This window comes from Saccopteryx bilineata, chromosome 10 (genome assembly GCF_036850765.1).
Source record: "Saccopteryx bilineata isolate mSacBil1 chromosome 10, mSacBil1_pri_phased_curated, whole genome shotgun sequence".
Classification (NCBI taxonomy): Eukaryota; Metazoa; Chordata; class Mammalia; order Chiroptera; family Emballonuridae; genus Saccopteryx; species Saccopteryx bilineata.
This window is the reverse complement of record NC_089499.1, coordinates 3,800,417-3,828,152: the sequence shown is the minus strand read 5'-3', so window position 1 is coordinate 3,828,152 and position 27,736 is coordinate 3,800,417. Positions and strand designations below refer to the sequence as shown.

General features: G+C 59.3%; 1 protein-coding gene across 1 annotated transcript in view; it reads left to right on the top strand.

The window, feature by feature from the left end:
- The window catches only part of SUMF1 (sulfatase modifying factor 1), a 50,455-nt gene that overhangs the window by 21,638 nt on the left and 1,081 nt on the right, over window positions 1-27,736 (top strand). The window contains exons 4-8 of the mRNA XM_066245312.1: window positions 2,244-2,326; window positions 4,422-4,544; window positions 5,567-5,681; window positions 10,265-10,378; window positions 15,750-15,809. Of these exons, the coding sequence (XP_066101409.1) occupies window positions 2,244-2,326; window positions 4,422-4,544; window positions 5,567-5,681; window positions 10,265-10,378; window positions 15,750-15,809 (495 nt within the window). The remainder of the gene's footprint in view (window positions 1-2,243; window positions 2,327-4,421; window positions 4,545-5,566; window positions 5,682-10,264; window positions 10,379-15,749; window positions 15,810-27,736) is intronic.

Here is a 27,736-nt window from a genome sequence, read left to right as displayed (position 1 = left end):
AACAAGGTGACTAGGCTCGTACTTGGTACCTGCTTTGTGCAGTAAATCGTGTGTGGTAACTATGTAAACTAGTTTAAAAACTATCGATGTTCTGGTCGGTCCGGAATATCGGACTGCTGGGAACGGATGGTTCTTTAGGAACTGGGCTCTGTGCCCGGCAGATGGCGGGTGCTCAGTCAGTGTCCGGGTGCACGGAAGGAAGGAGGGGGAGGGGAACGGGCTGAGGCCACTGGGCAGCGCCCCAGCGATGCTTCCCCGCGAAGACGGGTGGGGCCTCGGAGGACTTCTGCTCTGGAGGCTGAGCTTGGCGCTCTGCTCACGCTGTCACACGTGTTCCCGAGACCCAGCAGTGCCTCCACGGTGTGCCCCCACAGAAACGGGTGTGCATTTACCGGGAGTCACGAGCTCCGGGAACGGTCATGGAAGCCCAGACTGGAAACTCCCCAAATGCCCATCAGTAGAGCTGAGAAATAAACCAGGTTTCCTTCTCCATTGCTAAAGATGAAATACTTCAAAACACACAAGATACAAGAAAAACAGGCATTCCAGTTTCGACCACCCACATCTAACAAAGGTGAACATTGTGCCAGATTTGTCTCCTTCAGTTTTTTCTTTTCCTTTTAATTTAAGAAACAGAACCTCTGGTGGCCTGTGTCTTATCAGAGCTGGGTGAGTGATCTGAAGAGAACGGAACAGGCGGGTGGCCGGGCGCCCTGTGCGCGTGCCCCCTGGGTAGGGGTGGGCGACCTCTCCCTGGTGCCCGGGCGTCAGGGGTCCCATTGGGAGAGCGCCCAGGGTCGTGTTTCCGCAGCCTCACAGGTGGACTGCACAGAAGCCGTGCCCCCGCCCCCCTGCTCTCTGGCCCATAGAGGTTCTTGCAGTCCTGTCCTCTGAGGACACGCTGCTTTTGTCGACAAATAGAAAAACCTGGCTTTCTTCGTCAAAGCGTGGGCAGAGCACCGTGACCACGCGGCTGTGCTGGGGTGGGGAAGGGGCAAGAACTGGTCTGGTGGTTTTAGTGATTGCTGAACTTGATCATGGGGTCGCACCCCGCCCTGTCCCTCGTCCATCCGTCTTGCACGCGACGGCCCTGGGGACACCCTGAGCCGGCTGCAGTTGACCTTGGAGGACTCACTCGCAAACCTCTGCCCTTTCGTTAGTGGGAGCACTGTGACAACGCTGGTGTTCTGTGGTCTCCTTGTGTCCACCTGTCGTGAGGCCATCGCTGGGACCCGGTCCTGCCCCAAGGGCTCCCCCAGAGCTAGGCCTCCTTGAAAGTCCTCTGGGCTCGTTAAATGTCCTCCTTATCATGACCCATGAGCTGGGCACTATTAAGCTCTCTCTCTACAAACAAGGAAACAGGCTTGGAGATGGTCACTGGGTTGCTAGGGGTCACTGTGAGCAGCAGAGCCACGACTCAAGGCTTTGGCTCCATAGCCTCGTTCATAACCAGACACTAAATGAGGACCACTTGCTACATGATTTGGGTTCACAGAGTCCCCGAGTAAGGGGGCAAGGCCCTGGGATCAATGGGCCAGCGCTTCCCAGTGCTGTCCGACTTGACCTCTGTCTCCTTGTCTCCTGAGGTTGGGAAGGCAGAGGCTGCCCCCCGCCCGCTCATGGGGACTCTCAGGGCCAGACAGCGAGCACGGAGCTGACACTGAACCCCTCCCCACCTTGTCCCTGCGCCTCAGCCAGATCCCAGCCCGCCTTGTCCCTGCGCCTCAGCCAGATCCCAGCCCGCCTTGTCCCTGCGCCTCAGCCAGATCCCAGCCCGCCTTGTCCCTGCGCCTCAGCCAGATCCCAGCCCGCCTTGTCCCTGCGCCTCAGCCAGATCCCAGCCCGCCTTGTCCCTGTGCCTCAGCCAGATCCCAGCCCGCCTTGCTTGGCCTCCAGCCCAGCGCTGGTCATCAGGGTGGCTCTGCTCCCCCGCGGTGTCACCAGGGCAGCATGACCTGTCCCTCCTCACTGGTTAGACACAGAGGATTGTCGAGCAGGGCATCTTCTACATCTGGGAAACTTACACCATTTGTCAACATTTTTGTTTGGTCTCAGTGGTGCTTTATGATATGAAATACCGCTTTTTAGTTAAAGATTTACGTACACAGACATCTTTGTTCGACGTTCCGGCCGAGGAACCTGTGTGCCGACGCGGAGACAGTGAGGGGCAGGCTGGCTGTGCCCTGAGCCGGCGTTTCCTGGAGTCGCGTCCCTGACCCGCATCTGTTCTGGGCTGCTTGCAGGTGGCAGCTGCTCCCTGGTGGCTTCCGGTCAAAGGCGCTAGCTGGCGACACCCGGAAGGGCCCGACTCGACTGTCCAGCACAGGTGAGGCTGGTGGCTCTCTCCCCAGGGGACGTGTTTTGTACCAAAATATATGGATGCGTGCTGGTGGGAAGGAGCGCGGTGGCCAGCCTCCTCCGCCCCGGGCGAGGGGTGCCCTCTGCTGGCTCACAGAAAACAAAACAAAACAAAACATTTACACAGAGACCCGGACTCCACACCTAGCTCGCAGAAGGCCCTCGGGCAGTGGCCTCCTTCCTCACCTGCCCTGTCACAAAGTCGCCTCTTGCCGGACCTTTTCCGCTGTGACGGGCCAGTGACCGGTCTCACGACTGTGCAGCCTGTCCGTGGGCTCCTCCCAGGAGTGGGTCAGCAGGAAGACCGTCTGCAGGGCAGCCGTGTGTGTGGCCGGGGCCCCGGTGGGTCAGCAGGAAGACCGTCTGCAGGGCAGCCGTGTGTGTGGCCAGGGCCCCAGTGGGTCAGCAGGAAGACCGTCTGCGGGGCAGCTGTGTGTGTGGCCGGGGCCATGGCGGGTCAGCAGGAAGACCGTCTGCAGGGCAGCCGTGTGTGTGGCCGGGGTTATGGCGGGTCAGCAGGAAGACCGTCTGCAGGGCAGCCGAGTGTGTGGCCGGGGGCCATGGCGGGTCAGCAGGAAGACCGTCTGCAGGGCAGCCGAGTGTGTGGCCGGGGGCCACGGCGGGCGCCCAGGTCTTGCTCCTGCCGCCTCCAGTGCTGGGCGGACGCCCCTGGAAGCTGCCGTCTGACCCGAAGTCCACGGGGCGGCAGGTCGGTCAGCACGTTGCCGGGGGTGGGGGGACAGTCATCTCAGGCAGAAGTGGACTGGCATGTGAGCCCTGGAGGGGAGGGCGGCTGGGGCAGCGCTCAGCGTCTCGGCAGCCCAGGAAGACCCTCTCCTAACCCACTTCTTCAGGGGGGACTGGGAGCCTCTACTGTTGACGACACTCCTGGTCAGTGGCCTCCTTGTCAGGGCGCTGGGCACACGTGGGCTCCGCTGGAGGGCCAGAGCCCCGTGAGAAGTGGCAGGACACTTCAGAGCCGGAGGCGGTGGCCTCTGCCGTGGACGTGGTCCTGGAAGGTGCGGGCACATAGGACCCTGGACCATTTCAGGGAGACCAGGCCTCTTGGCACCCAGTTAACATCTTCCTCGAGTTTAACATAGAAGAGAAAGAGGAAGGAGGGAAACCTGGGGGGACGCTCTGTCCACCGCTGTGTCCACTGGGCCCCCCCTCCACCTCTAATCAGTTCCGTGTCATGACTGGCACCACCCGGCAGTCGGGGACCCTTTGTCGGGAGAGTCACGCCATAGTCTGTTACTGTAGGGGTTCAGGGGTGTAAGGAGTCGACCAGGAACGCGTAGCCCACTTGAGGGAGAGGGACAGGGAAGTGAAGCTGCCTGGTGCTGGCTCTGTGCCCGTGTCCCCTTCTCCTCAAACCGCCTGGCCCCCCCCACCCTCCACACTTAGGAAGAGGAAAGACTGGACCCTCCTAGAGTGAGGCGGGTCAGCGGCCCATCTGTAGGGCAGACGCAGTTGGAGCCAGTGCCACAGGTGGGGTCCTCTGGACCAGACGCTGAGACAGGTTGGCGTGCAGAAAGCTCGTCAGGGCCGACAGCTGTGGGGGGGGGGGAGCAGCGGGACTGGGGGGTGAAGTCCCAGCCCACTCGCAGGGGCTCCGGGGTGCACACAGCCCGGCCCGTAGGAGGGGGCCCAGGGCCGGGAGGGTGGGGCCTCATGCCTCCTCCACGCTTAGCCCTGGGGGGCTCTCCGTCGCTGCGGGAACCGAAGGGGCTGACGCACCCCAGAGTCGGGAGCACCCCTTCCTTAAAGGGGAAGCGGGGCACCTCCACCCCCACTGTCCAAGTGGAACCCCCCGAGGCCTGGCCCGCCCACTAAGTGAAGTGGTGTTCTTCCTTTCCGTCTGAGGGGAAGGACTGGCCACCTTTCTGGGAGCCGGGGGTGCATGGTGACCGATGTGGGATGCCCGGGGCTGGAGCTGGGGACCAGGCCCACGGCAGTGTCACAGGTGACTGAGGGGCTGTGGGTGCTTCGCTGAAGCTGGGTCCCGCACCTGGTCCCAGCTCACCCCCCCCCACTGTCCCCACTGTCCCCACTGTCCCCAGGCCGGACCACCCGGTGCTCCACGTCTCCTGGAACGACGCCGCGGCCTTCTGCGCCTGGGCCGGGAAGCGCCTGCCCACAGAGGCCGAGTGGGAGTACAGCTGCCGGGGGGGCCTGCGGGACAGGTACGGGGGGGGGGCTCTCCTCACGCTGTGGGGGCCGAGTGGGAGTACAGCTGCCGGGGGGGCCTGCGGGACAGGTACGGGGGGGGGGCTCTCCTCACCTGTGGGGGCCGAGTGGGAGTACAGCTGCCGGGGGGGCCTGTGGGACAGGTACGGGGGGCTCTCCTCACCTGTGGGGGCCGAGTGGGAGTACAGCTGCCGGGGGGGGCCTGCGGGACAGGTACCGGGGGCCTCTCCTCACCTGTGGGGGCCGAGTGGGAGTACAGCTGCCGGGGGGGCCTGCGGGACAGGTACGGGGGCTCTCCTCACCTGTGGGGGCCGCTCTGGCTCCAGGCTGCCGGGGGGGCCTGCGGGACAGGCACGGGGGGTCTCTCCTCACCCTGTGGGGGCCGCTCTGGCTCCAGGCTGCCGGGGGGGCCTGCGGGACAGGTACCGGGGGCCTCTCCTCACCCTGTGGGGGCCGCTCTGGCTCCAGGTCCGCCTGACCACCGCAGCTCCCCAGTCCTGGGCTCTCCTCAGGTCCCCGGGGTTGCTTAGCAACAGGACCGGTCAGCAGGCGGTCAGCAGTGTTGGGGGCTCCCTGCAGGCCCAGTGCACCCCACGGTTCGGGCCTGCGGCCTCGCCTCCCACACTTTCTACGTCAGGCACCCCCAGAACAGTGACCTTGCTCCACTTCCAGAGCCCGAGACAGGACACTCATGCTCGGGCCACATCTTCCAGGAAAGGCTCCTTAAGACGGCGAGGCCCTTGTAGAAAGCATAGTGTGATGTCCCGCCCTGCTGCCCGTGCGTCCCAACAAGGCCCGCACCCAGCGCTGTGGGAGCCCGGCCCCTGCGCGCTCCAGAGAGACCCGAGCCGGCTCGGCAGAGGTTAAAGAGTCCCGGTGCAGAGCTCTGTTCTCTACACATTTAAAACTAAAAACACGGCTCGCTCAGCAGATGGCAGTGTCCCCCTTATCCTGTGCCCCTGCCCCTGACTCCCACCGGAGCCCGTGCGGGAGGCTGACCCCTTGTCTCTCCCGATAGGCTGTTCCCCTGGGGCAACAAGCTGCAGCCCAAAGGCCAGCATTACGCCAACGTTTGGCAAGGCGAGTTCCCTGTGACGGACACCGGCGAGGACGGCTTCCGAGGCACCGCGCCCGTGAGTACCGGGGCTTGGGCGAGGCCCTGTGCGCGTTCGGTGTCTCCTCTCGGTGCCGTCCGTGCATTCGGTGTCTCCTCTCGGTGCCGTCCGTGCATTCGGTGTCTCCTCTCGGTGCCGTCCGTGCATTCGGTGTCTCCTCTCGGTTCCGAGCACTTGGTGGCGAGTGGTCGGTGAGCGCTCAGTGCGGGCAGAGGCTTGGCCAGTCGTGGGAGTGCTGCATTGAGTGTGGTCGCAGCTGCACGAGCTGGGGGCCGTTACCCCCTTTTCCGGGTGGGGGGCCGCACAGCTGGGACGTGACCCAGCACGGTGCCCCGTGTGCCACTGCCGGTCTTTCGGGGGTCTCGGCACCGGTGCAGTGTTTACGTGCTGCTGCCGGCCGCGACCGAAGACAGGACTGAAAGTCCCGTTTTTCCCTGGTTAATATCAGGAACACTCCATCTTCTCCACAGTTCTTCAGGGACACGTGGTCTTTTAGCAGCTGGACAAGCTTATCGTTCGAATGAACCCTAGTTTATTCACCTCTTATTGTTGCAAGTTTAGGTTACATCTTTTTTTTTTTTAAACATGACAACAACGAATATCTTGTTAAATAAATATTAAATTGAATCTCTGCTAACACTTGTAAGACAGAGTCCCAGCAGGGACGTGGATGAAGGTCCTGGGTGTCTGGCCGAGGTCCTGTCCGGAACGCGGGTGGCACATTCCCCTCTGCGCGCGTGCGGGCTCCTCGGTTGGCAGAATGGCGCTAACGAAGCCGTGCTGAAAATAGCCTGCTTTCTGTTCACACTGCGAGGAAGGGGGTCTTGTGGGGAAGTGGCCCGTTCCTGGGTGCGCCGGTACCAGGGTGCGCCGGTGCCAGGGTGCGCCGGTGCCAGGAAGAACTTTCTTTCCAGGAGCTTTCCAGTCATGGCCAGGTTTTAATATTTGTGTTTTTGTTTCACATTCTTCCAAAATTTATTTATTAATGCAACATGGATACGTTATTTGGAACATGACCAAATTATTCCAAAAGTTCAACTGAAGTCATAAACAATATCTATCTTATGTACATTATCATATACAGGACATTCTGGAAATTTATAACTATTTTGAGCTATAGCGGTTAAAGCATTATAGTTTTATGTTTTGGCAGAATTAATGTAAAAAAGTAGATTGCACGAGAACGTAGAGCCCTTACACAGGTGTATGAGAGGATGTGTGCATTTATCTGAAATCATACGGAACGAACACAGGCGGGGGACTGTGCCGACCACCTGGGGGTGGCTGCCGCCTGCAGGATGGCCGGTGCTCGGCCGCCACGCCCATCCATTCGGGGACTTGCTCGAGCTGCGGTCCCCGGGAACCAGACGCCCTCAGCGTCTTCCCGCATTCCACCGCGGGGAAGGCCAGCCACGCCTCCCGGCACCTCGGTCAGCAGCACTGGCGTTGCAGGATGGCGAGGACTTCGGTTGTGCCCTGGGCGAGGGCACTCAGGGACCCCAGGGGGGGTGCTGGCTGGTGCAGCCCGCAGGCCAGCGGCCGCCAGGGGGTCACGGCCGAGGGGAGCGCAGCCACTCTGCACTGCGCCGACCTGGGCTGGGTGCGCGCAGTGTCCCCAGCTGTTGTGGCGGCGCATGCTGGGCAGTCCTGTGCGAGGAGGGCCTCGGCAGCTGGTGCCCCTCGGGGGCTGGGCTGGGAGGAGGCCGCTGCGGCCAGCCTGGCAGCTCAGGACCAGGTTACTGAACACCGACACCCCCGGAGGGCTGTCGCGGGCGGCTCTGACCATTTCGCGGCACCCGCTGCCCGGAATTCCTGTTGGTTTCAGCACAGAGCCTCCGAGGACAGTGGCCGTGTGTCTCAGTCGGCACACACGGGCTCTGGGAGGACTGGGAGTCCGGAGCAGGTCCACTCAGAACGTGTTTAACAGAACTCACTTGAAGACCTCGCCCTGGGAGTTCCGAAGGCCGGTTCAGAACAGGAGCCCACAGAGAACCAGCTTGAGGGCAGGACCCGGAGAGGAAGAGGCCCGCCGGCGTAGCGGGGACGTCCCCGGGCCCGGCGCGAGGCTGAGGCCCTCTGTGTCTCTGCTGGGACGGTTCCCGCAGAGCGGGCTTTCGGGCCGGTCCTGGGGTGTCCACGCCGGCCCTGGGCGCAGGGCCCACAGTGACAGAGCGCCCACCGTGGTTTTGTGACCGTAGTTATTTCCCGTCGGACGTTAAACTGAGCACCCTGTCCAGTCGGCGGTGACCCCGAGGACAGGTCAGGGCTGGGCGGCTGTCGTGCGGCTGCGGCTGTGTCTGGCCGCGCTGCTCGTCGTGTGGCCTCTGAGGCCCCGGGGAGGGCGGTGCAGGTGGTGTCGTCAACGGTGAGCAGCGCAGTCTGTGTCCGTCTTGGTGGCACGTCCCACACAGAAGATCTGGGGGTGGTGACCCCAGACTTACCTTGCTTACGCATCAGGTTATGTAAAGGGGACAACGCTCGGACCTTGAGTGGACGCTGTTATTTCCTCCTCCTGTGGCTTCACGGCACTGGAGGGGCTGGACTCCTTTCCCCGCCGCCGGGTGGGGCTGGGAGGCGCGCTCAGGACGCCGGGAGCCCTGCGCTCTCCGCTGGGAGGGGCCTCCTCCTGGCTTCTCTCCCCTCCCGTGCCCGCCGCCTGCGGCCCTCCGCCCGCCATCTCTCCCTTTCGCCAAGCGAGCTGTCTCTCCGCCCTGCCTGCGCCTCCAGCCCTGACTCCTGCTCCCTCCTGATTCTCAGAAGGACAGTTTGTGTCTGTGGCCTCTCCTCCTCTCCTTAGCTCTGAGCTCTGACCCGCTTCCCGCCCGCCCCTGCACCCACCTTTTAGAGGGGGTCTGTGCCATTGGTCTTCCTTCTCTTCCCACCCTCCTCCCCTCCTCACCCCTTCCCGCCCTGGAGAAGTGGGCCTTTTATTTCTGGCATGCTCTTCCTTTCTGCCTCACTGAGCTGTTAGACGTCTGTGTCACCGAGCTCCTCCCTGCCCTGACTGGACATGCGTGGGTTTCCGAAGGAGCCCAGTGCAGCACGGCGTGTGTGCAGTGAGCACTGACCCCGGGCAGAGGGGTGTCTCACTGCCGTCCTCATCTGGTCAGCCTTCCTGGTCCCTAAGCTGCCTGGTCCCCGCACGCCAGGGCCAGGGCCACGGGCGCACCCGACACCCGACACCTGCAGCCCAGCAGAGGCGATCTGGTCAGCCTTCCTGGTCCCCGCACGCCAGGGCCAGGGCCACGGGCGCACTGACACCTGCAGCCCAGCAGAAGCGATCTGGTCAGCCTTCCTGGTCCCCGCACACCACGGCCAGGGCCACGGGCACACTGACACCTGCAGCCCAGCAGAGGCGATCTGGTCAGCCTTCCTGGTCCCCGCACGCCAGGGCCAGGGCCACGGGCGCACTGACACCTGCAGCCCAGCAGAGAAGCGAGTGCTGCCCTGCTCGTCCCTCGGCTGTGCCTCTCCAGGGAGGGAAAGTGTGAAAAGACCAAGCAAACCAAGGATAACTTTATTTTTCCCAATTAAAAAAATGAAATTTTTCTTTGAGCTTTTCCATTAAAAAGTATTGGAAAAAGCCTGGCCCGTGGTGGCGCGGTGGACGGAGCCTCGACCTGGAACGCTGAAGGCGCCAGTTTGATGCCCGGGGCTGGCCCGGGTCAAGGCACATATGAGGACGCAGTCAATGAACAGCTAAAGTGAAGCCACTACAGGTTGACACTTCTCATTCCCCACCCACCCCCCTTCACCTCTGTTTGTGAAATCAATACATGAAATCTTAAAAAAACATATTGGAAGAATTTTGAGTCAGTAAAACAGAAAAGCTGTGCTGCGTTCACTGTTTAGTTAAAGGTTTTTCTCCGCCCCCCCCCCCCCCCCCGGCTTTACTCTCGGGCTCTGTATCCGCGACCCGGATGCAGAGCCCGCGACCCCGGATGCAGAGCCCGCGACCCCGTGTGGCGGACACCGGGCAGCCTTTGGAACGGGACGTGGCTGCTTGCTGAGGAGCCTGCCAGGTCGGCTGCGTACACCCAGAGGCTGCAGACCTGACAGTGAGGTCGTGCTCTCTGTTCTATGAAAAGAAGGCCCCTCCGTGATTTGATAATGACTGAGGCTTCGAGCGAGGGTGGGGGGTTGGGGCGGGGGCTGGCGGAGGGGACGGGGTTGGCACGGGGGTCTCTCAGCGCGAAACGACGCTGTGTGGTCAGCGCCCGCCCGGCTCTGACGACGAGACTTAGGACGGGTCTGATACGGAGCTTCCGTTATGTTCTCGAAGATCTGAGTCTCTGCCCCCATCAGATACAGATACTATTGGACTTATGATACTATTAGTCTCTCTATTAACAATTCTGCTGGCTTCCCTGATGTTAACATGTATAAACTCTCCATAGGTTTCTCAATTCCCTCGAGAGCTTACAGCTGAAAAATGTCACTTTCTTTTTTTTTTTTTTTTTTTTTTTTACCTTGGCAAATTGTATTTTCCTGTTAGGATGAAAGTGAACATTCAGACTTACAGCACTTGGTGCGTTTCTGCACCAAAGAGTTTCCCTGAGCAAGGTGAGCAGGGTGACGCGTCTTTCCTTCTGTGTTTGCAGGTGGGTGCCTTTCCTCCCAACGGTTACGGCTTGTACAACATCGTAGGGAACGTGTGGGAGTGGACGTCAGACTGGTGGACCACTGACCATTCTGCTGAAGAGGCGCTGAACCCCGTGAGTGCCACCCTCCCTCCGCCGCACCCCCGGGCTGTGTGGCGGGGGCCTCCCGTGTTTCCGAGGGGTCTTTCTGTGCTCTTTGTGTCCCCCATGGGACGCGTAGTACACGGTGCTAGTTTCAGCCTGGAAGCGTTGCTGGGCTCCCGCCTGGCGGGGGTGCTGGGGCTTTGCGGGAACCTGCCCAGGAGAGACTTCCAGTTCCGCGTGGCTCCTCAATCGGGGTGAGACGCCAGCCGCGCAGAATTCCCGAATGTTTGTTAAGGACTGGCGAGGTCTGCGGGGTGGCGTTCGCCACGGAGGAAGCTGCCTGAGCTTGGACGGGTCGAGGTGTTGCTTCCGGGGCGTCTTCTGGAGAGAACGAGACAAGGGTCCTTGCCGGCCAGATGTTGAGTCAGCGCAGCGCAATTATCGAGTGATTGTTTCCTGAGCTCTTTAGTGCCGGCTCAGTTCCTCACACCCCCCCGGGGACCCTGAGGCAGGCACGTTGGTCTCAGGTCCCCCACAGGGTCAGCGGAAACTGAGACGCCGCCTGGGTGTGTGTGTGGAGAGCACTGGCTCTGAAAAGAACAGCTGGGCCCACGTTGGCTGTGCGGGTGGAGTGGGGGGAACAGTGCAGAGAGTCTCCACAGCTGGGCATCCTTCCTAAGTCGGGTCGGAGCAGGTGTGTCTACACCAACGCCAGCTCCCCTGGGAGCTCACGTGCTTGGCTCTAAACCTCAGCCTGTCGAAAAGGTGCAAAAGATAAAGAACGTGAATTCCTTCCTCTCTTTGGAGTTCCACAGCTCAGAGTGATGCAGGGAGTTGTCTCTGAGCCTCAGGCCGCTTTTCGGGAAGTGGGGACACACGCGACTCACTTGGGTGTCTCTTGACGGCGTAACACGCGTGAGCTGCTCACAGATAATCCAGGGACACAGCTCTGCTTTCTTGGGCGCCGGATGAAAAAGCTGACTTCTTCAAACCCCGTTCACCCCTCCCTCATTTTGCTTGTCTTTGCCGGCAGGGCCAGCAGGAACAGTGGTCAGAGCCAGCCCGTCTCTCCGAAATGGAAACCAGTGTCGTGAAAACCTGGGTGGTTTGTGGCTGGGAGCCGCTGCCCTCTGCCGACAGGCTGTGCCTCAGCCTTTGCTGTGGGAGTCAGAAATAGGTGTCCCCCCCACCAGATAGAGGCAGCTGCCCGTTTGGAAGGTTCTGGTGCTCCAGCCTTCAGGCAGGCTGCAAATGTATCCGTATGACCATCTGTTCTCGAGCTGAGCGCGGAGGGCTCCCTCCCTCCAGGTTTTGTAACTGCTTTGTTTTTCTTCTAAGGACTCGTGAAAATTCCCCTCGTTTTCCGCAGTGCCAGGCTCTGTCTTGGATGCTGTCCTTGCTGGATACATTGTTCTCATTTAAGGGTTCTGTCATAGAGTCCCCGTTTGCTTCCTGGCTTGATTGGGATAAAATTCAGCTGTGTTTTGAGAACTGAACCCCACCCAGGTCCCTAGAGCCCGCACGCTCCGTCACTCACATCCTCGCGGCTTTGCCGGCAGAGCAGCCACCGCCGTGTCTCATCTGGGTCACGGCACTGCTCCCCCGGTGCCTGCCTTCGCCCTCCCTGCTCCACTGACCCAGAACTGTCCCCGGGAGACCGGTGGACCGGGCGTTCCGCTGGTCAGAGCCCCTCAGTGGCTGCTTGCCATCTGGAGAATCAAGTACAGACTTTTTTTTTTTTGTGGCAGAGACAGAGTCAGAGAGGGACAGACAGACAGGAAGGGAGAGAGACGAGAAACATTAACTCTTCATTACGGCTCCTTAGCTGCTCATTGACTGATCTCTCACATGTGCTTTGACCGGGGGGCCACAGCAGACTGACCCCTTGCTCAAGCCAGCGACCTTGGGTCCAAGCTGGGGAGCTTTGCTCAAACCAGATGAGCCTGTGCTCAAGCTGGTGACCCCGGGGTCTCAAACCTGGGTCCTCCGCATCCCAGTCCGACGCTCTATCCACTGCACCACCGCCTGGTCAGGCTAAGTACAGACTCTTGAACATGACCTGGAAGGCTAGAATTAATTAGTCCTAGCCGATTTCTCTCTCTCTTTAACATGTAATGATCAAATGTTCTAAAAGCTCAGAAAGGTCCAGAAAATAGTAAAGCATGCACCTGCGTGCCCACCACTGAGGTTGCACGTGTTGTCACAGGTTACCGGGTGCCTGTATTTCTTTTAACCAAAGGAAATGACAAACCCTGCTCCAGTCCACACTTGGCATTGTCCGTATTTTTATTTACGCCGTCCCGGTTGGTACTGGCTCACTGCGGGTTTTAGTTGCCGTGTTTGACGCCTGAGTCTGACATCTTGGGTAACCCCCCGCCCAGTGCCCTCCTGACGTCACCTCTGGTCCCCCGTACGCCTGGTTACTCCTGTCTGAGCGCCAGCCAGTGTATGGGATACGACTGTCTGAGATCTGGATGGTGTGCTCTGTCCCTAGAGAGGGTTTGCCTTTGCTTCTGGAAACTTCCCCGTCAGGCTCGCTTATTTCTTTTTTCTTCTTTTTTTTTTGTATTTTTCTGAAGCTGGAAACGGGGAAAGACAGACAGACTCCTGCATGCGCCCGACCGGGATCCACCCGGCACGCCCACCAGGGGGCGACGCTCTGCCCACCAGGGGGCGACGCTCTGCCCACCAGGGGGCGATGCTCTGCCCCTCCGGGGCGTCACTCTGCCACGACCAGAGCCACTCTAGCGCCTGGGGCAGAGGCCAAGGAGCCATCCCCAGCGCCCATCTTTGCTCCAATGGAGCCTTGGAGAAGCAGAAGCGCCCATCTGCTTCTCCACCCCGCCCCCAGCCTCAGCTCTGGTCGGCTGGAGAGAACACGGTGTTCTCCGTCCTGTGCACCAGAGCTCTGCAGACCCTGACGGTGAGCACAGCTGAGCCCCGTGTCTCGCTCCGTCTGGGTCATGTCCCTGGGCCCTCGCTGCACCTTGGGCAGCTGGGTTTCCAGCCCTCGGCGACCCCAGCCCCATTCCTGTGAATAATGCGAGTGAAGAGCAGCCTCCTTTCTGAACGGGCTCCCATCACCGCGTGCCACCGTCGGGACGTGCCCCGGCTGAGGCCAAGGGAAGTGGCTGTCCCTGTTGTCCCCTTCCCTGGTGCCCAGAGTGTGTGTGTGTGGGGGGAGAGGGAGCCCTGGAGCCCGGGCAAGCTGGGTGAGGCCAAGGGAAGTAGCTGTCCCTGCCGTCCCCTTCCCCGGTGCCCAGAGTGTCGGTGCCCAAAGTGTCGGCGGGGGAGAATGAGCCTGGAGCCCGGGCGAACTGGGTGAGGCCAAGGGAAGTGGCTGTCCCCTCGTCCCCTTCCCCGGTGCCCAGAGTGTGGGCGGGGGAGAGTGAGCCCCAGAGCCCGGGCGAGCTGGGTGAGGCCAAGGGAAGTGGCTGTCCCTGCCGTCCCCTTGTCCCCGTCCCCGGTGCCCAGAGTGTCGGCGGGGGAGAGGAGCCCTGGAGCCCGGGCGAGCTGGGTGAGGCCAAGGGAGGTGGCTGTCCCTGCCGTCTCCTTCCCTGGTGCCCAGAGTGTCGGCAGGGGAGAGGAGCCCTGGAGCCCGGCCGAGGCCAAGGGAAGTGGCTGTCCCTGCCGTTCCCTTCCCCGGTGCCCAGAGTGTCGGTGCCCAGAGTGTCAGCGGGGGAGAGTGAGCCCTGGAGCCCGGGCGAGCTGGTTTGCTTCCAGGTGTGCGATCTTGTGCAAGTCACGCAGCTACTCGGGACGCGGCCTGTCTCAGAGCTGCTGTGAGCACAGCGTGGGGCCAGGAGCAGGCCCGCCTGCCCGGCTGCTGCTCTCCTGTGCCCGTCGGTGCCCACGCCGCTCCTGCCACACCGAGACCGCCACCGTGAGCAGAGCACGGGCAGTGTCTCTTGGCTGGCTCCTCCTGCCTGTGGCCAAATACACCTTCCCTTCTCCTCACGTCTGTTGATTTTAGGCTATCTCCTAAATATTGTCGTTAAGCGGCTATTTTTTATGCAACTTTTTTTAAACAGTAGTTTCCCAGAAAACTCTGGCGTTTTGTCCTGTGTTTGGTAGTTGTGTGTGAAGCTTCACACAGAGCCTGTGTAGCCCCCCCGTGAGATTTGGTTCTTACGGGTCCGACCTGGAGAGACAGCAGCCACTGTGGGCATCAGCACGGTCGTCTGCTGTGGGCTTTCCCTCCGGCCCATGTAACGGCCAGCTCTGTGTTTGTCGTGGACACGTGATGGGACCAGGCCGGGTCCCCAGCAGGCAGCTGGCAGGGCTGCACGGCGCTGTGGCCCTGGCAGAGCGATGGCCCTCTGTGCCGTGCCACTCGGGTGCCTCAGTCACATTGTCGATCGCGGGCTTGGTTCGCTGACAGTGGTGACAGAGGGGGGCCGTTTCGTTCGCACTTCTTCCCGTGGGCCCATCGCTGCCCCTTGCTGTCCAGCTAACTGAACAGAAGACTCCATCCTGCAGGACCGCAGGTGCTGGGAGAGACGTACTCAGGATGGAGACCGCCCTCCGGCCCACGTAGCCCAGCGCACAGAGAGGGGCCCGGCGCAGGGTCAGCCTGGAGGGCAGGGCGGCGTGGCTACACGTGGTCCACGTAGCCCAGTGCACAGAAAGGGGCCCAGCGCAGGGTCAGCCTGGAGGGCAGGGCGGTGTGGCTATGCAGGGTCCATGTAGCCCAGCGCACAGAGAGGGGCCCGGCGCAGGGTCAGCCTGGAGGGCAGGGCGGTGTGGCTACGCGGGGTCCAGCTCCGTCTCTCCTGGAGCGGTGCCCTCAGCACACGCCGATGCTCCGGCAGGCGAGGGTGCCCGCAGTCCTCACGGTCAGTGAAGCTGGGCTCCTTGCCAGCGCGCCCGCCTGTAACCGAAGCAAGTTCTCAGTGTGACAGCAGGCTGTGGACACTGTGGCCAGTGTCTGGGTCTGGGACTCTGTCTAAACACCCAGAAATCTCAGGAAATAATGCACTTCTACCCACAGTCCAGTCAGTGTGTTAGCCAGGAAACATGTCCCGTGACTTCTGTCACTTGGGTTCGACCTTTGCTGAGCACCGAGTGCGAAGGTGGGAGGGTTGTTCTGACAACTCTCGTGTCCAGTGAACAGAGTAGGCAGCTGTTGGCGAGCTGACTTCTTGTTATGACAAAGGAAAAGCCAAGATCCTTGTCCCCTCACTTCCCGATTGGCTCTGGGGTAGCAGTCACTGGTCCCTGTGGATGCTGGCCGCTGCCCCTGCTCCCGCCCTGCTGGTTCCCCGGAGTACCAGGACGTGGTCCCAGGCTGTCCCTGGATCCCTGTCTGCCACTCGCGTCACCTGCCTCTGACGGACTTGTCCCACTGTGGGGGGGGGCAGCTGTGCTCTCTGGACTCACGAGTGCTCTTCTTCCCCCGCAGAAAGGCCCCCCCTTCGGGAAAGACCGGGTGAAGAAAGGCGGCTCCTACATGTGCCACAAGGTGAGTCAAGCCACCGAGCTCTGATCTGTGTTCTGACAGCATGTGCGTGGTCCATGGTGAGTGAGCGTCAGCCCCACAGTGTCCTGTGCTTCTGCCGACACGGACCTAACAGCACTGCAGCCAGGGGAAAGGTCGGTTCCTCACGCCAAGTTCGGGCCCGGGCCCGGGGAGAAGGGGCACAGGGCTGAGGTTGAGAATGACCTGTTGTCAGCCAGCTTCCATCTGTTGACTCTTGACCCTCTGAGAGACCCCCGTGGTCCCACAAACCAGGACCTGATGTGTACCTTCTCCAGCCTGTAAGTCTGGAAGCCCACCTGCAATTGGTTCAGATCTGGTGTCGAGATCAGGTGCGCGTTATGAGGGGGTGGGTCTGAGGTCCGGGCTGGGCCTCCGAGCGTTCGGGGGGGGTAGAGCGTGTGCTGCTGAGACAGCGCCACCCTCCGACGGGGTTCATGGCGAGTGTCTGGGCTCGGGTAGTCGCCCGGGCTCGGTGTTTTATGAGTAGCCGTTTTAAGGAGTTTGGAAGTCGATGAGCACTTCTCTCCCTTTTTCTTTGGATTACGTATCTCAGTGCCTCCAGCACCCCCCCCCCCCCCCCCCCCCCCGTTCTCCTGCCCCTGTGCAAAGAGGCCGTTCTGCAGAGTCTCACCACGGGGAGTGTCCTTCCCCGGGCAGTTCTGCAGTCTCACCACAGGGGTGTCCTTCCCCGGGCAGTTCTGCAGTCTCACCACGGGGGTGTCCTTCCCCGGGCAGTTCTGCAGTCTCACCACGGGGGTGTCCTTCCCCAGGCAGTTCTGCAGTCTCACCACGGGGGTGTCCTTCCCCGGGCAGTTCTGCAGTCTCACCACGGGGGTGTCCTTCCCCGGGCAGTTCTGCAGTCTCACCACAGGGGTGTCCTTCCCCGGGCAGTTCTGCAGTCTCACCACAGGGGTGTCCTTCCCCGGGCAGTTCTGCAGTCTCACCACAGGGGTGTCCTTCCCCGGGCAGTTCTGCAGTCTCACCACAGGGGTGTCCTTCCCCGGGCAGTTCTGCAGTCTCACCACGGGGGTGTCCTTCCCCGGGCAGTTCTGCAGTCTCACCACGGGGGTGTCCTTCCCCGGGCAGTTCTGCAGTCTCACCACAGGGGTGTCCTTCCCCGGGCAGTTCTGCAGTCTCACCACAGGGGTGTCCTTCCCCGGGCAGTTCTGCAGTCTCACCACAGGGGTGTCCTTCCCCGGGCAGTTCTGCAGTCTCACCACAGGGGTGTCCTTCCCCGGGCAGTTCTGCAGTCTCACCACAGGGGTGTCCTTCCCCGGGCAGTTCTGCAGTCTCACCACGGGGGTGTCCTTCCCCGGGCAGTTCTGCAGTCTCACCACAGGGGTGTCCTTCCCCGGGCAGTTCTGCAGTCTCACCACGGGGAGTGTCCTTCCCCGGGCAGTTCTGCAGTCTCACCACGGGGAGTGTCCTTCCCCGGGCAGTTCTGCAGTCTCACCACGGGGAGTGTCCTTCCCCGGGCAGTTCCGTCAGCCCTGGCGCTGAGACTCGGACCCAGCTAGAATGGCTGCAGATTACGTTACCAACGACATGGGGCAGCTGGTCAGACTCTGCTTTCCAAGCCGATCCTCACGGTCCTCAGTCCTCACTGCGCGTGAGAATCTTCGGGAATCTCTAAAGGAAACCGATGCCTGTTTCCCCTCTCACCTCATTCTGATTCGATTTTCCTGGAGAGTGACCTGGGCATCAGGGTTTTAAAGCCCTCGCGGTGACAATGACGCATAGCCCCGCTCGGGAGCTGCTGCTGCAGGGTCTCTGAGGCCACGTGCACACGCATGTTTGGGGGTGCGCGTGTCTCCTGCGTTTCTGAGGGTCTCTAGTCCAGTGTTTTAGGGGGCGGCTCATGGAGCGGAGTTCACTTCAGGGTTTACACTTACATTTATAAGAAGATGTCGACAGATTTATGTCCAAAAGTCTAATTTTAATTTTAAATTAAAAGCATTGTCCCGGGTCATCTCAGTCATTTTAAATATCGATGTATACATCCGTCTCTGATCCCAGATTTTTTATTTTCTCTGATTCATACTGTTACTGCACGAGTATCTGACCCCTCTTGTTGGGGAACTAGACTTCCGTGAAGGACAGGTGACTCTCGCTTTGCATGAAAGTATCTCAGAACCGTAATTGCTGCCCATCATGGCTGACATATGGTGCTCTTCTTAATTGGAAATCCATTTACTCTGTATGAACTGAGGGCCAGAAGATTTTTTTTTCTCAAGAAACAGTGGAGAAAATGAAGCTTGTAAAAACAAACAAACAACAAAAGACAATTTAAGCATAACACTAAAATACCCCAATACCAATACCGTGCCTATGACTGTGTCTACTTTGACATAGCAATTTTTTATGCTTATTTTAAATCTGTATTCTTTTAGCCTTCCTAGTTTATCCTTTCAAAAGATATTATAACTTAATGGGTGTTTTTAATAAACACATTTAAGTGATACAGTTGGTTTTTGTATATTTATCTCCTGCCCTGCAACCTTGTTAAACTCATATTAATAATACTTTTATAGGTTGTATTGGATTTTTTTTGTGTAGGTGGTGAATGTAGACAATTTTACCTCTTCCCTTTTAATCTGGATATCTTTTAACTATTTTTTCTTGCTGTACTGCATGGTCTAGAGCAGTGGTAGTCAACCTGGTCCCTACCGCCCACTAGTGGGTGTTCCAGCTTTCATGGTGGGTGGCGGAGTAACCAAAGTATAAATAAAAAGATAGATTTAACTATAGTACTTTGTTTCATAAAGATTTATTCTGCCAAACAGCAAAAATTCGACACAAAGTACTTGGTAAGTAATTATTATTATATGCTTTAACTTGCTTTATAAGTTTTATAAAGTAAAGTGACTTCCCTACTTTATAAATCACCAGGACTGTGGAACCTGTGGGTGGTTAGAAAATGTTACTACTCACAGAGATACAGAAGTGGGCGGTAGGTATAAAAGGCTGACTACCCTGCTCTAGAGCCTCCACTGAAGTGTTGAATAGAAGTGGTAAGAACAGACATTCTTATCTCATTCTTGAGGCAAGAATCTTAGGTTACTATTTCAACTTTGCACAATTAAATTTGATACTAGCTGTAGTGTTTTCAAAGATAGCCTTTATCTGTTTGAGGAAGACTCCTTCTATTCCTAGTCTTTCTTTACCGAGAATGGATGTGTGTGTGTGTGTGTGTTTTTCTTTTTTTGCCAGGTGCTTTTTCTGTAGCTGTTGAGATGTTCGTGTGGTTTTTCTTTTTCAGTCAGTATGGTGAATCCCACTCATTGATTTTAGGTTTTCAAATGTTAAAACTATCCTTGCCTTCCTGGAATACCTCCACTTAGTTACGATGTACCAACGACCTTTGGATAACCTTTCGGGGCATTTGCTGACCATGTTCAGCATTTTCGCATTGATGCTCACGATGGTGTTGGCTTGTTGTTCTCTTTTCTTGTCTGGGTTGGTGTCAGCGTTCTGCTGGCCTGATGGAGCGAAAGGGAAAATACTGCCTTATCTTTGATTTCCTGGAGGAGTTCATGTAGAATTAGCTGTTTCTCCCTTAAACACCTTATTTGATAGCTTTCCTGAAGGGAGTGATTTGGGCCTAGAGCTGTAACTATAAATTTAATGTAGTTAATAGCTGCAGGGTTATGCAGATTATCTGTTTCTTCTTGATTAATATCTGGGAGTTTTGTCTTTCAAGGAACTGGTTCATCTCATCTGACATCCTCTCTGCCTTCTTATTAGCTAAGAAGAAAGAGTGTTGTCATGCATTCTGAAAAAGAAAAACCACGTTGCTTTGAAGGTGGCTTACTTTTGACCACGGGCCAGGGCCAGCGTGCACACGTCAAGGCAGCTCTGATGGTCAGTCGTAACCTTTGACAGTCCATCCAGCGTGCAGCGCCAGTAAGGAGAAGAGGACACAGAGGGGACACGGAGGCCGCGTGGCATCTGGCGAGGGTCCCGGCCGGAGTGGGCTGGGGGGCCGGGCCCACCAGTATCAGCCGGGGGGCCTCAGCTCACCGTGAGCATCCCTGTGCCTCAGGTGTTCTCCAGGTGGACAAGCCAGACGCGAATCACACCTGCCCCCCGGAGGCCGGGGACGGTGAGGCGCATTAGCACATGTGAAGTCCCTGGAGCAGCTCCCGTAGTAAGGACTCAGGAAAGGCTGGTTGTTGTTCTTGAACGCTGTTAACCTCAGCCCTGCGGGGGTCTTGTGCTCAGTCCACAGCGTGGAGAAGATGCTCACCTGCCGGACCCTCGATACCAAGGTCACTCGCACAAGGCTCCCGTGCCCGTGGTGGGAGCAACAACGGGGCCCCCGAGAGGCCCGGGGTGTGCTGTGGGATTTTCCCGGAGATTTTGTTTCTAACGAGCTACAGTGACCCCACAGCTGAGCTTTCCTTTCTCCCCGACAGCATTCCTCTCGTAGGAAAACTGCGTTTCTGTCCCCCTAGACGTCAGAGCCCGAGGCTGGTGGGTCATTATCTGAAGTGGATGTTCCTGAGTCTAGGATCACATCCTTAGCCCAGATACGGAGATCAATTTCACGCAGTAATTAGTCGTTTTGATGAAATGGGGCCAAACCAGGTCCTTCCCACCACCCCTGTTCTTAATTAGTAAAATGACCCACATTTCAGCCACTCGGAGATCTAGCATCGTTAATAACCATTTTTGGTGCTAAAAGTAGGCTTGGAAAAAATAAAAAAAGAACAGCGAGGACATTTAAAATCAGACCACTTTCCTCTTTGTGTGTTCTGTTAGTGGCCTGTTAGTGGCCCATTATCGGCATTTAAAGCGAACGGCTTGTTAGTAAACGTCTGCTGAGAGAGTGAGTGCGTGTGAGGCAGGTCGGCAACGGGAGCTGGCGGGGTTCGGGGTTCCTGTGCGGTGTTGGGGGTCACTCAGCACGGAGCTGCCCTGGGGTCCCACGTGGGGCTTCATCCCTCACAGTCACTCAGGCTGCCGGGGGGGGGGGGGGTTAGGGCTGCTCCGCTCTAAAAGAACAGGCCTCTTTCTGTCGTCACTGATGTTAAGCTTTTTGGTTTTCCAAACAAAACATTCTGATTGCACTAAAAATGAGAAAGTAAATAATAAACATAAACATGAAAATAAAATCATTTTGCTTCCTAGAAGAAAGCTATTGATCATCTTGTTCTACCCACTTTTTTTGGTGTACTTTTTTTTTCTTCCCAAAATGGAATTATTCTGTACATACCCAGGGCTCCAAACACGGCTGTGGAACACGCCTCTCCCCGTGGCCATGGCGGGCCCAGTCCACTGTCTTTATGTCCCAGCCTCAGAACCCTCCGAACACAGTGCTCTGGGCCCACGCAGCTCCCCGTGGCCATGGTGGGCCCAGTCCACTGTCTTTATGCCCCAGCCTCAGAACCCTCCGAACACAGTGCTCTGGGCCCACGCAGCTCCCCGTGGCCATGGTGGGCCCAGTCCACTGTCTTGACGTCCCAGCCTCAGAACCCTCCGAACACAGTGCTCTGGGCCCACGCAGCTCCCCGTGGCCATGGTGGGCCCAGTCCACTGTCTTGACGTCCTAGCCTCAGAATCCTCCGAACACAGTGCTCTGGGCCCACGCAGCTCCCCGTGGCCATGGTGGGCCCAGTCCACTGTCTTTATGTCCCAGCCTCAGAATCCTCCGAACACAGTGCTCTGGGCCCATGCAGCTCCCCGTGGCCATGGTGGGCCCAGTCCACTGTCTTGACGTCCCAGCCTCAGAATCCTCCGAACACAGTGCTCTGGGCCCACGCAGCTCCCCGTGGCCATGGTGGGCCCAGGCCACTGTCTTGACGTCCCAGCCTCAGAACCCTCCGAACACAGTGCTCTGGGCCCACGCAGCTCCCCGTGGCCATGATGGGCCCAGTCCACTGTCTTTATGTCCCAGCCTCAGAATCCTCCGAACACAGTGCTCTGGGCCCACGCAGCTCCCCGTGGCCATGGCGGGCCCAGTCCACTGTCTTTATGTCCCAGCCTCAGAACCCTCCGAACACAGTGCTCTGGGCCCACGCAGCTCCCCGTGGCCATGGTGGGCCCAGTCCACTGTCTTGACGTCCCAGCCTCAGAACCCTCCGAACACAGTGCTCTGGGCCCACGCAGCTCCCCGTGGCCATGGTGGGCCCAGTCCACTGTCTTGACGTCCCAGCCTCAGAACCCTCCGAACACAGTGCTCTGGGCCCACACAGCTCCCAGTGGCCATGGTGGGCCCAGTCCACTGTCTTGACGTCCTAGCCTCAGAATCCTCCGAACACAGTGCTCTGGGCCCACGCAGCTCCCCGTGGCCATGGTGGGCCCAGTCCACTGTCTTTATGTCCCAGCCTCAGAATCCTCCGAACACAGTGCTCTGGGCCCATGCAGCTCCCCGTGGCCATGGCGGGCCCAGTCCACTGTCTTGACGTCCCAGCCTCAGAATCCTCCGAACACAGTGCTCTGGGCCCACGCAGCTCCCCGTGGCCATGGTGGGCCCAGGCCACTGTCTTGACGTCCCAGCCTCAGAACCCTCCGAACACAGTGCTCTGGGCCCACGCAGCTCCCCGTGGCCATGGTGGGCCCAGTCCACTGTCTTTATGTCCCAGCCTCAGAATCCTCCGAACACAGTGCTCTGGGCCCACGCAGCTCCCCGTGGCCATGGCGGGCCCAGTCCACTGTCTTTATGTCCCAGCCTCAGAACCCTCCGAACACAGTGCTCTGGGCCCACGCAGCTCCCCGTGGCCATGGTGGGCCCAGTCCACTGTCTTGACGTCCCAGCCTCAGAACCCTCCGAACACAGTGCTCTGGGCCCACGCAGCTCCCCGTGGCCATGGTGGGCCCAGTCCACTGTCTTGACGTCCCAGCCTCAGAACCCTCCGAACACAGTGCTCTGGGCCCACACAGCTCCCAGTGGCCATGGTGGGCCCAGTCCACTGTCTTGACGTCCTAGCCTCAGAATCCTCCGAACACAGTGCTCTGGGCCCACGCAGCTCCCCGTGGCCATGGTGGGCCCAGTCCACTGTCTTTATGTCCCAGCCTCAGAATCCTCCGAACACAGTGCTCTGGGCCCATGCAGCTCCCCGTGGCCATGGTGGGCCCAGTCCACTGTCTTGACGTCCCAGCCTCAGAATCCTCCGAACACAGTGCTCTGGGCCCACGCAGCTCCCCGTGGCCATGGTGGGCCCAGGCCACTGTCTTGACGTCCCAGCCTCAGAACCCTCCGAACACAGTGCTCTGGGCCCACGCAGCTCCCCGTGGCCATGATGGGCCCAGTCCACTGTCTTTATGTCCCAGCCTCAGAATCCTCCGAACACAGTGCTCTGGGCCCACGCAGCTCCCCGTGGCCATGGTGGGCCCAGTCCACTGTCTTTATGCCCCAGCCTCAGAACCCTCCGAACACAGTGCTCTGGGCCCACGCAGCTCCCCGTGGCCATGGTGGGCCCAGTCGACTGTCTTGACGTCCCAGCCTCAGAACCCTCCGAACACAGTGCTCTGGGCCCACGCAGCTCCCCGTGGCCATGGTGGGCCCAGTCCACTGTCTTGACGTCCCAGCCTCAGAACCCTCCGAACACAGTGCTCTGGGCCCACACAGCTCCCAGTGGCCATGGTGGGCCCAGTCCACTGTCTTGACGTCCTAGCCTCAGAATCCTCCGAACACAGTGCTCTGGGCCCACGCAGCTCCCCGTGGCCATGGTGGGCCCAGTCCACTGTCTTTATGTCCCAGCCTCAGAATCCTCCGAACACAGTGCTCTGGGCCCACGCAGCTCCCCGTGGCCATGGTGGGCCCAGTCCACTGTCTTGACGTCCCAGCCTCAGAATCCTCCGAACACAGTGCTCTGGGCCCACGCAGCTCCCCGTGGCCATGGTGGGCCCAGGCCACTGTCTTGACGTCCCAGCCTCAGAAACCTCCGAACACAGTGCTCTGGGCCCACGCAGCTCCCCGTGGCCATGGTGGGCCCAGGCCACTGTCTTGACGTCCCAGCCTCAGAACCCTCCAAACACAGTGCTTTGGGCCCACGCAGCTCCCCGAGCCCTGACAGCCTGCATTTTGCGGCATATGGGCATCTTATTTTAAAATAGTTTGTTATGTAATTTAAGAGCTAACTTGCATATAGAAATATGCCAGCCGGCAAGGACCCCCTCTTGTGCCTTGCCCCCAGAGGCGTCCCTCAGCTGCCCGTCTGTATAGCCGAGGTGGTCAGTGTGGGTCCACACGGTCAGCCGCGGGCAGGACTGTCCTCTTTGCAGAAGACCTGCAGGGAAGCCACCGAATGCTCCCCGGTCAGTGAGGAGGCAGGTGGACTCAGAGAGGTCAGAGAAGACCACGTCGGTTCTGTAAAGAGCGTTGTGTTCCTTGTGAAGTAGCGGTTACAGTACCGTGCACGTGTCCAGTGCTGCAGTGTTTGGTGGAAAGATACGCTGGAGCACTTTGTCACTGTTCCATTCACAGCCCGTTGTCCCTGTGAGGGACAGAGTCAGCAAGGCTGCCTGGAGCGAGAGGGCAGTGCACCTGGGCTTTGGCTGAGACCGCTGCCTGGGATGTGCGGGCACCTGTTACCCACCTGCTTCCCACTGTTGTCGTGAGCCCGCTTGCTGCCCGTGCTCTCATAGCCTGGACTCCTCGGTCTTCAGTCTCTGGTCAGCCGGCTCCCCGGCGTCTCCGTGGAGAGGCTTCCCGGCCGCCGTGTGGCACGTCCTCACCCAGGCTCGCTGGCCCTGCCTCCCTGTTTACTGTCCTCCACGCTGACCGCTGCCAGCCACAGCCTGCCCTTCCCATAGCAGGTGACACTGTCTCGTTTGTGCTGTATCGCTCATGCCTGGAACTGCACGTGCATGCGGTCACCTCTGAAATGGTCCGTGAGGAAGTGGGCCGCCTGCTGACCGGGCCTGGCCACAGCCTTGCTGTCTCCTTACCCGCCGGAACTTCTCCACGGCCGTGTCCCTCAGACCATTTTCTCCACTTACACACCTTTTCTCCACTTACACACCTTTTCTCCACTTACACACCTTTTCTCCTTTTGGGATCCTGTAAGCCAGTGCCTCTCACTGTGGCCCACGGGCCCACGGCCTCAGCAGCCCCTAGAGGCCTGTTGGAGGTGCAGAGAGTGGGACTGCACACCGGCTGGATCGGTCTCCAGGCGCATGGTCTGGAACAGGGGTACGAGCCAGCTCTCCGGGCTCCTGTTACTACGTCAAGTCAGACCCCTGCCATCCACGGCCGTGTAGCCACGAGACCCACCTCCTGCAGCCTTTCTGGCACGCGTGGTCTTCCAAAGGGCAGCCCTCACCAGGAAGAGCAGCAGCCTCGGCGTCCTTTGACCTGCGTGTCCTGAGCGGGGTGACGTGGGTCGTGTTTCCCCGCCAGCCTGGCTCTCCCGCAGGAAGGATCATGCCGGGCTCAGCTCCCTCGGTGGACTGCCCAGCAGCCGTCAGGAAGCCCATGCTGGCTTGTTGTCATGTGCGGTGTGGTGCGGTGCGGTGATGGCGCGGGAATGACCCGTCTGGCTGCCCGCCGCTCCCGGGACGTGTCTCTGCTCCGGTGTGCCGTTCGCCACACGGGCCCGGGATCAGCCACGGCTCTGGCACTCGACAAGAACCGCAGCACGTCGCTTCCCGAGCGGGCCCAGCGGGCAGCCCTGTGGGGACGCAGCTTTGGAGCTGCTCGGTCTCCCCGCTCGGTCTCCCCGCTCGGTCACCTGCAGTCACGTCAGAGCTCCCAGTGCCGGCTGTGGTCCTGGTCTCAGGACCCTCCCCTCCCCTCCTGCCGGCATGTGGGCAGTGTGGGCAGCGTGGCCGCAGGGAGAGCGAGGAGGCGGCTGCCTTGTCTTCCCGGGTGGAGGGTGGAGCGCCCGTCTTCCTGCCCGCGTGGGGCCGCGTGCCCCAGGGAATCGGTGTGCCAGCTCCCGAGGTAAGTCTTATGAAGCTTAGAAACAGCCAACTTATGTGAGAGAAAGGAGGGTAAGAATTAAGACAAAACCAGGCCCTGGCCGGTTGGCTCAGCGGTAGAGCGTCGGCCTGGCGTGCGGGGGACCCGGGTTTGATTCCCGGCCAGGGCATATAGGAGAAGCGCCCATCTGCTTCTCCACCCCCCCCCCCTTCCTCTCTGTCTCTCTCTTCCCCTCCCGCAGCCAAGGCTCCATTGGAGCAAAGATGGCCCGGGTGCTGAGGATGGCTCCTTGGCCTCTGCCCCAGGCGCTAGAGTGGCTCTGGTCTCGGCAGAGCGACGCCCCGGAGGGGCAGAGCATCGCCCCTTGGTGGGCGTGCCGGGTGGATCCCGGTCGGGTGCATGCGGGAGTCTGTCTGTCTCTCCCCGTTTCCATCTTCAGAAAAATACAAAAAAATAAAAAAAAAATAAAAAAAAATAAAAGAATTAAGACAAAACCAAACAAGCTCTGCAGCGCTGACCGATTTACCCCGTGAATGACCTCTGCTTCTCGTGTCCCAGAGTGACCGTCCAGGTGTCCCGGTGCAGTTCTAACTCGGCCTCCTTCACACACTGTCATCGCGGATGACTCACCTAGCTTCTCTGGCTGTGACGATGACACGGATAACGTATGGGCGTGCCTTGCGCCACCCCTGGTGTGGACCAGGCGCTCTGTCTGCAGGTGTGCGTGTGTACATGTATGTACTCGGGTGCTGCTCCTGTAAGATACACACAGAATGCCTAGCTTTACGAGCTATTATAGTTAAACTCCAAAGCGGTGTGTTAAGGGTGTTTCCACAGCCTTTCCTACCCCGTACTCCTGGCCTTGCTCTTTAATTGTGGCTGGTCTGCCGGGTCTTAGATAACGTCTTACTGTTCTGAATAGTTCTCGGTTACCATGAAGCTGCATCATCTGGGTAAATGTCAGATCCTGTTCTACTGTGCAAATAACTCTTTAGATGGCAACTGTCATATGGAAAGGGCGAGGTCAGAACACAGGTAGTGGAGTCCCTTTGACCACACTGCTGAGATTTAACACCGTGAGCTGAGCACTGAGTCAGGAAGCCGGACTCCATTCCGGCTCTGACCCGTCCAGAACTCGGACTGCTCTGAACCTTCCCCTCCTTGCGCGGACGCCCGCACACAGGTCTGGGCCTCCAGGGAGCCCTCTGATTGCCGAGGACTCGGGAGTACACCCGCCTGGCACCTGTTCTCCAGACACCGGGACGGGCAGACCTCCCGGCACCATCATGCTGACTGCCTGGCGCTCGGCTGACGCCACTCCCTGGGGGAAGGGTGCAGGCTGCCGGTTCTCAAGAATGTGCTTTCTACTCTGAGAACGTCTCACTTTTCTTTCTTCTTTGGAACACTTCCGGGTTTTGCCTACGTCCCCAGTTTGCAAACTCCAAAACTCTTGTCTGACTCTCCGTCGTTTAATTCTGGTGGAGCTTGCAGGCTCTTTGAGGTCATTCGACATGTACCTAGTGTAGGAAGTTGGAAACTCCGCCCCCGAGAGAAACTCCTGCTGCTATTGGGCGTGTTGTGAACCTTCTGGGCTTCTTTCCTGGCACACGCACCTAGATTAAGATCGTGTTCCCTATACAGCTTTGACCTCTGACTTTTTCTTTTAACGTTGTATCGCGAGAATTTCCTGTGTCGTTAAACATTACATAAAGGCGTGACTTTTAACGGCTGCTTACTGGTCTGTCAGATGGATGCACCCTGAGTTATGTCACCACTGGTGGTTAATTTTTTTTGACTGGTGTAAGTAGTGCCCACGCCAATGTCTGTATTCCAAGGGCGGGAGGTCGGGTAGGCAGTGGGCACTCTGAGCGTGACCCCTTCTCACAGCGCGCCTGCTGTGTGTGCAGGAGGGGTGTCTGCGGGCAGGCGCAGCTGCCGCATCGCTGGTGCTGGGGTGCGGCCTGACTCGGACGGACGGACAGACAGACAGACGGGTGAGCCCTGGCGGAGCGCCCGGGAGCACTCACTTCCTTCTCCTCCCCGC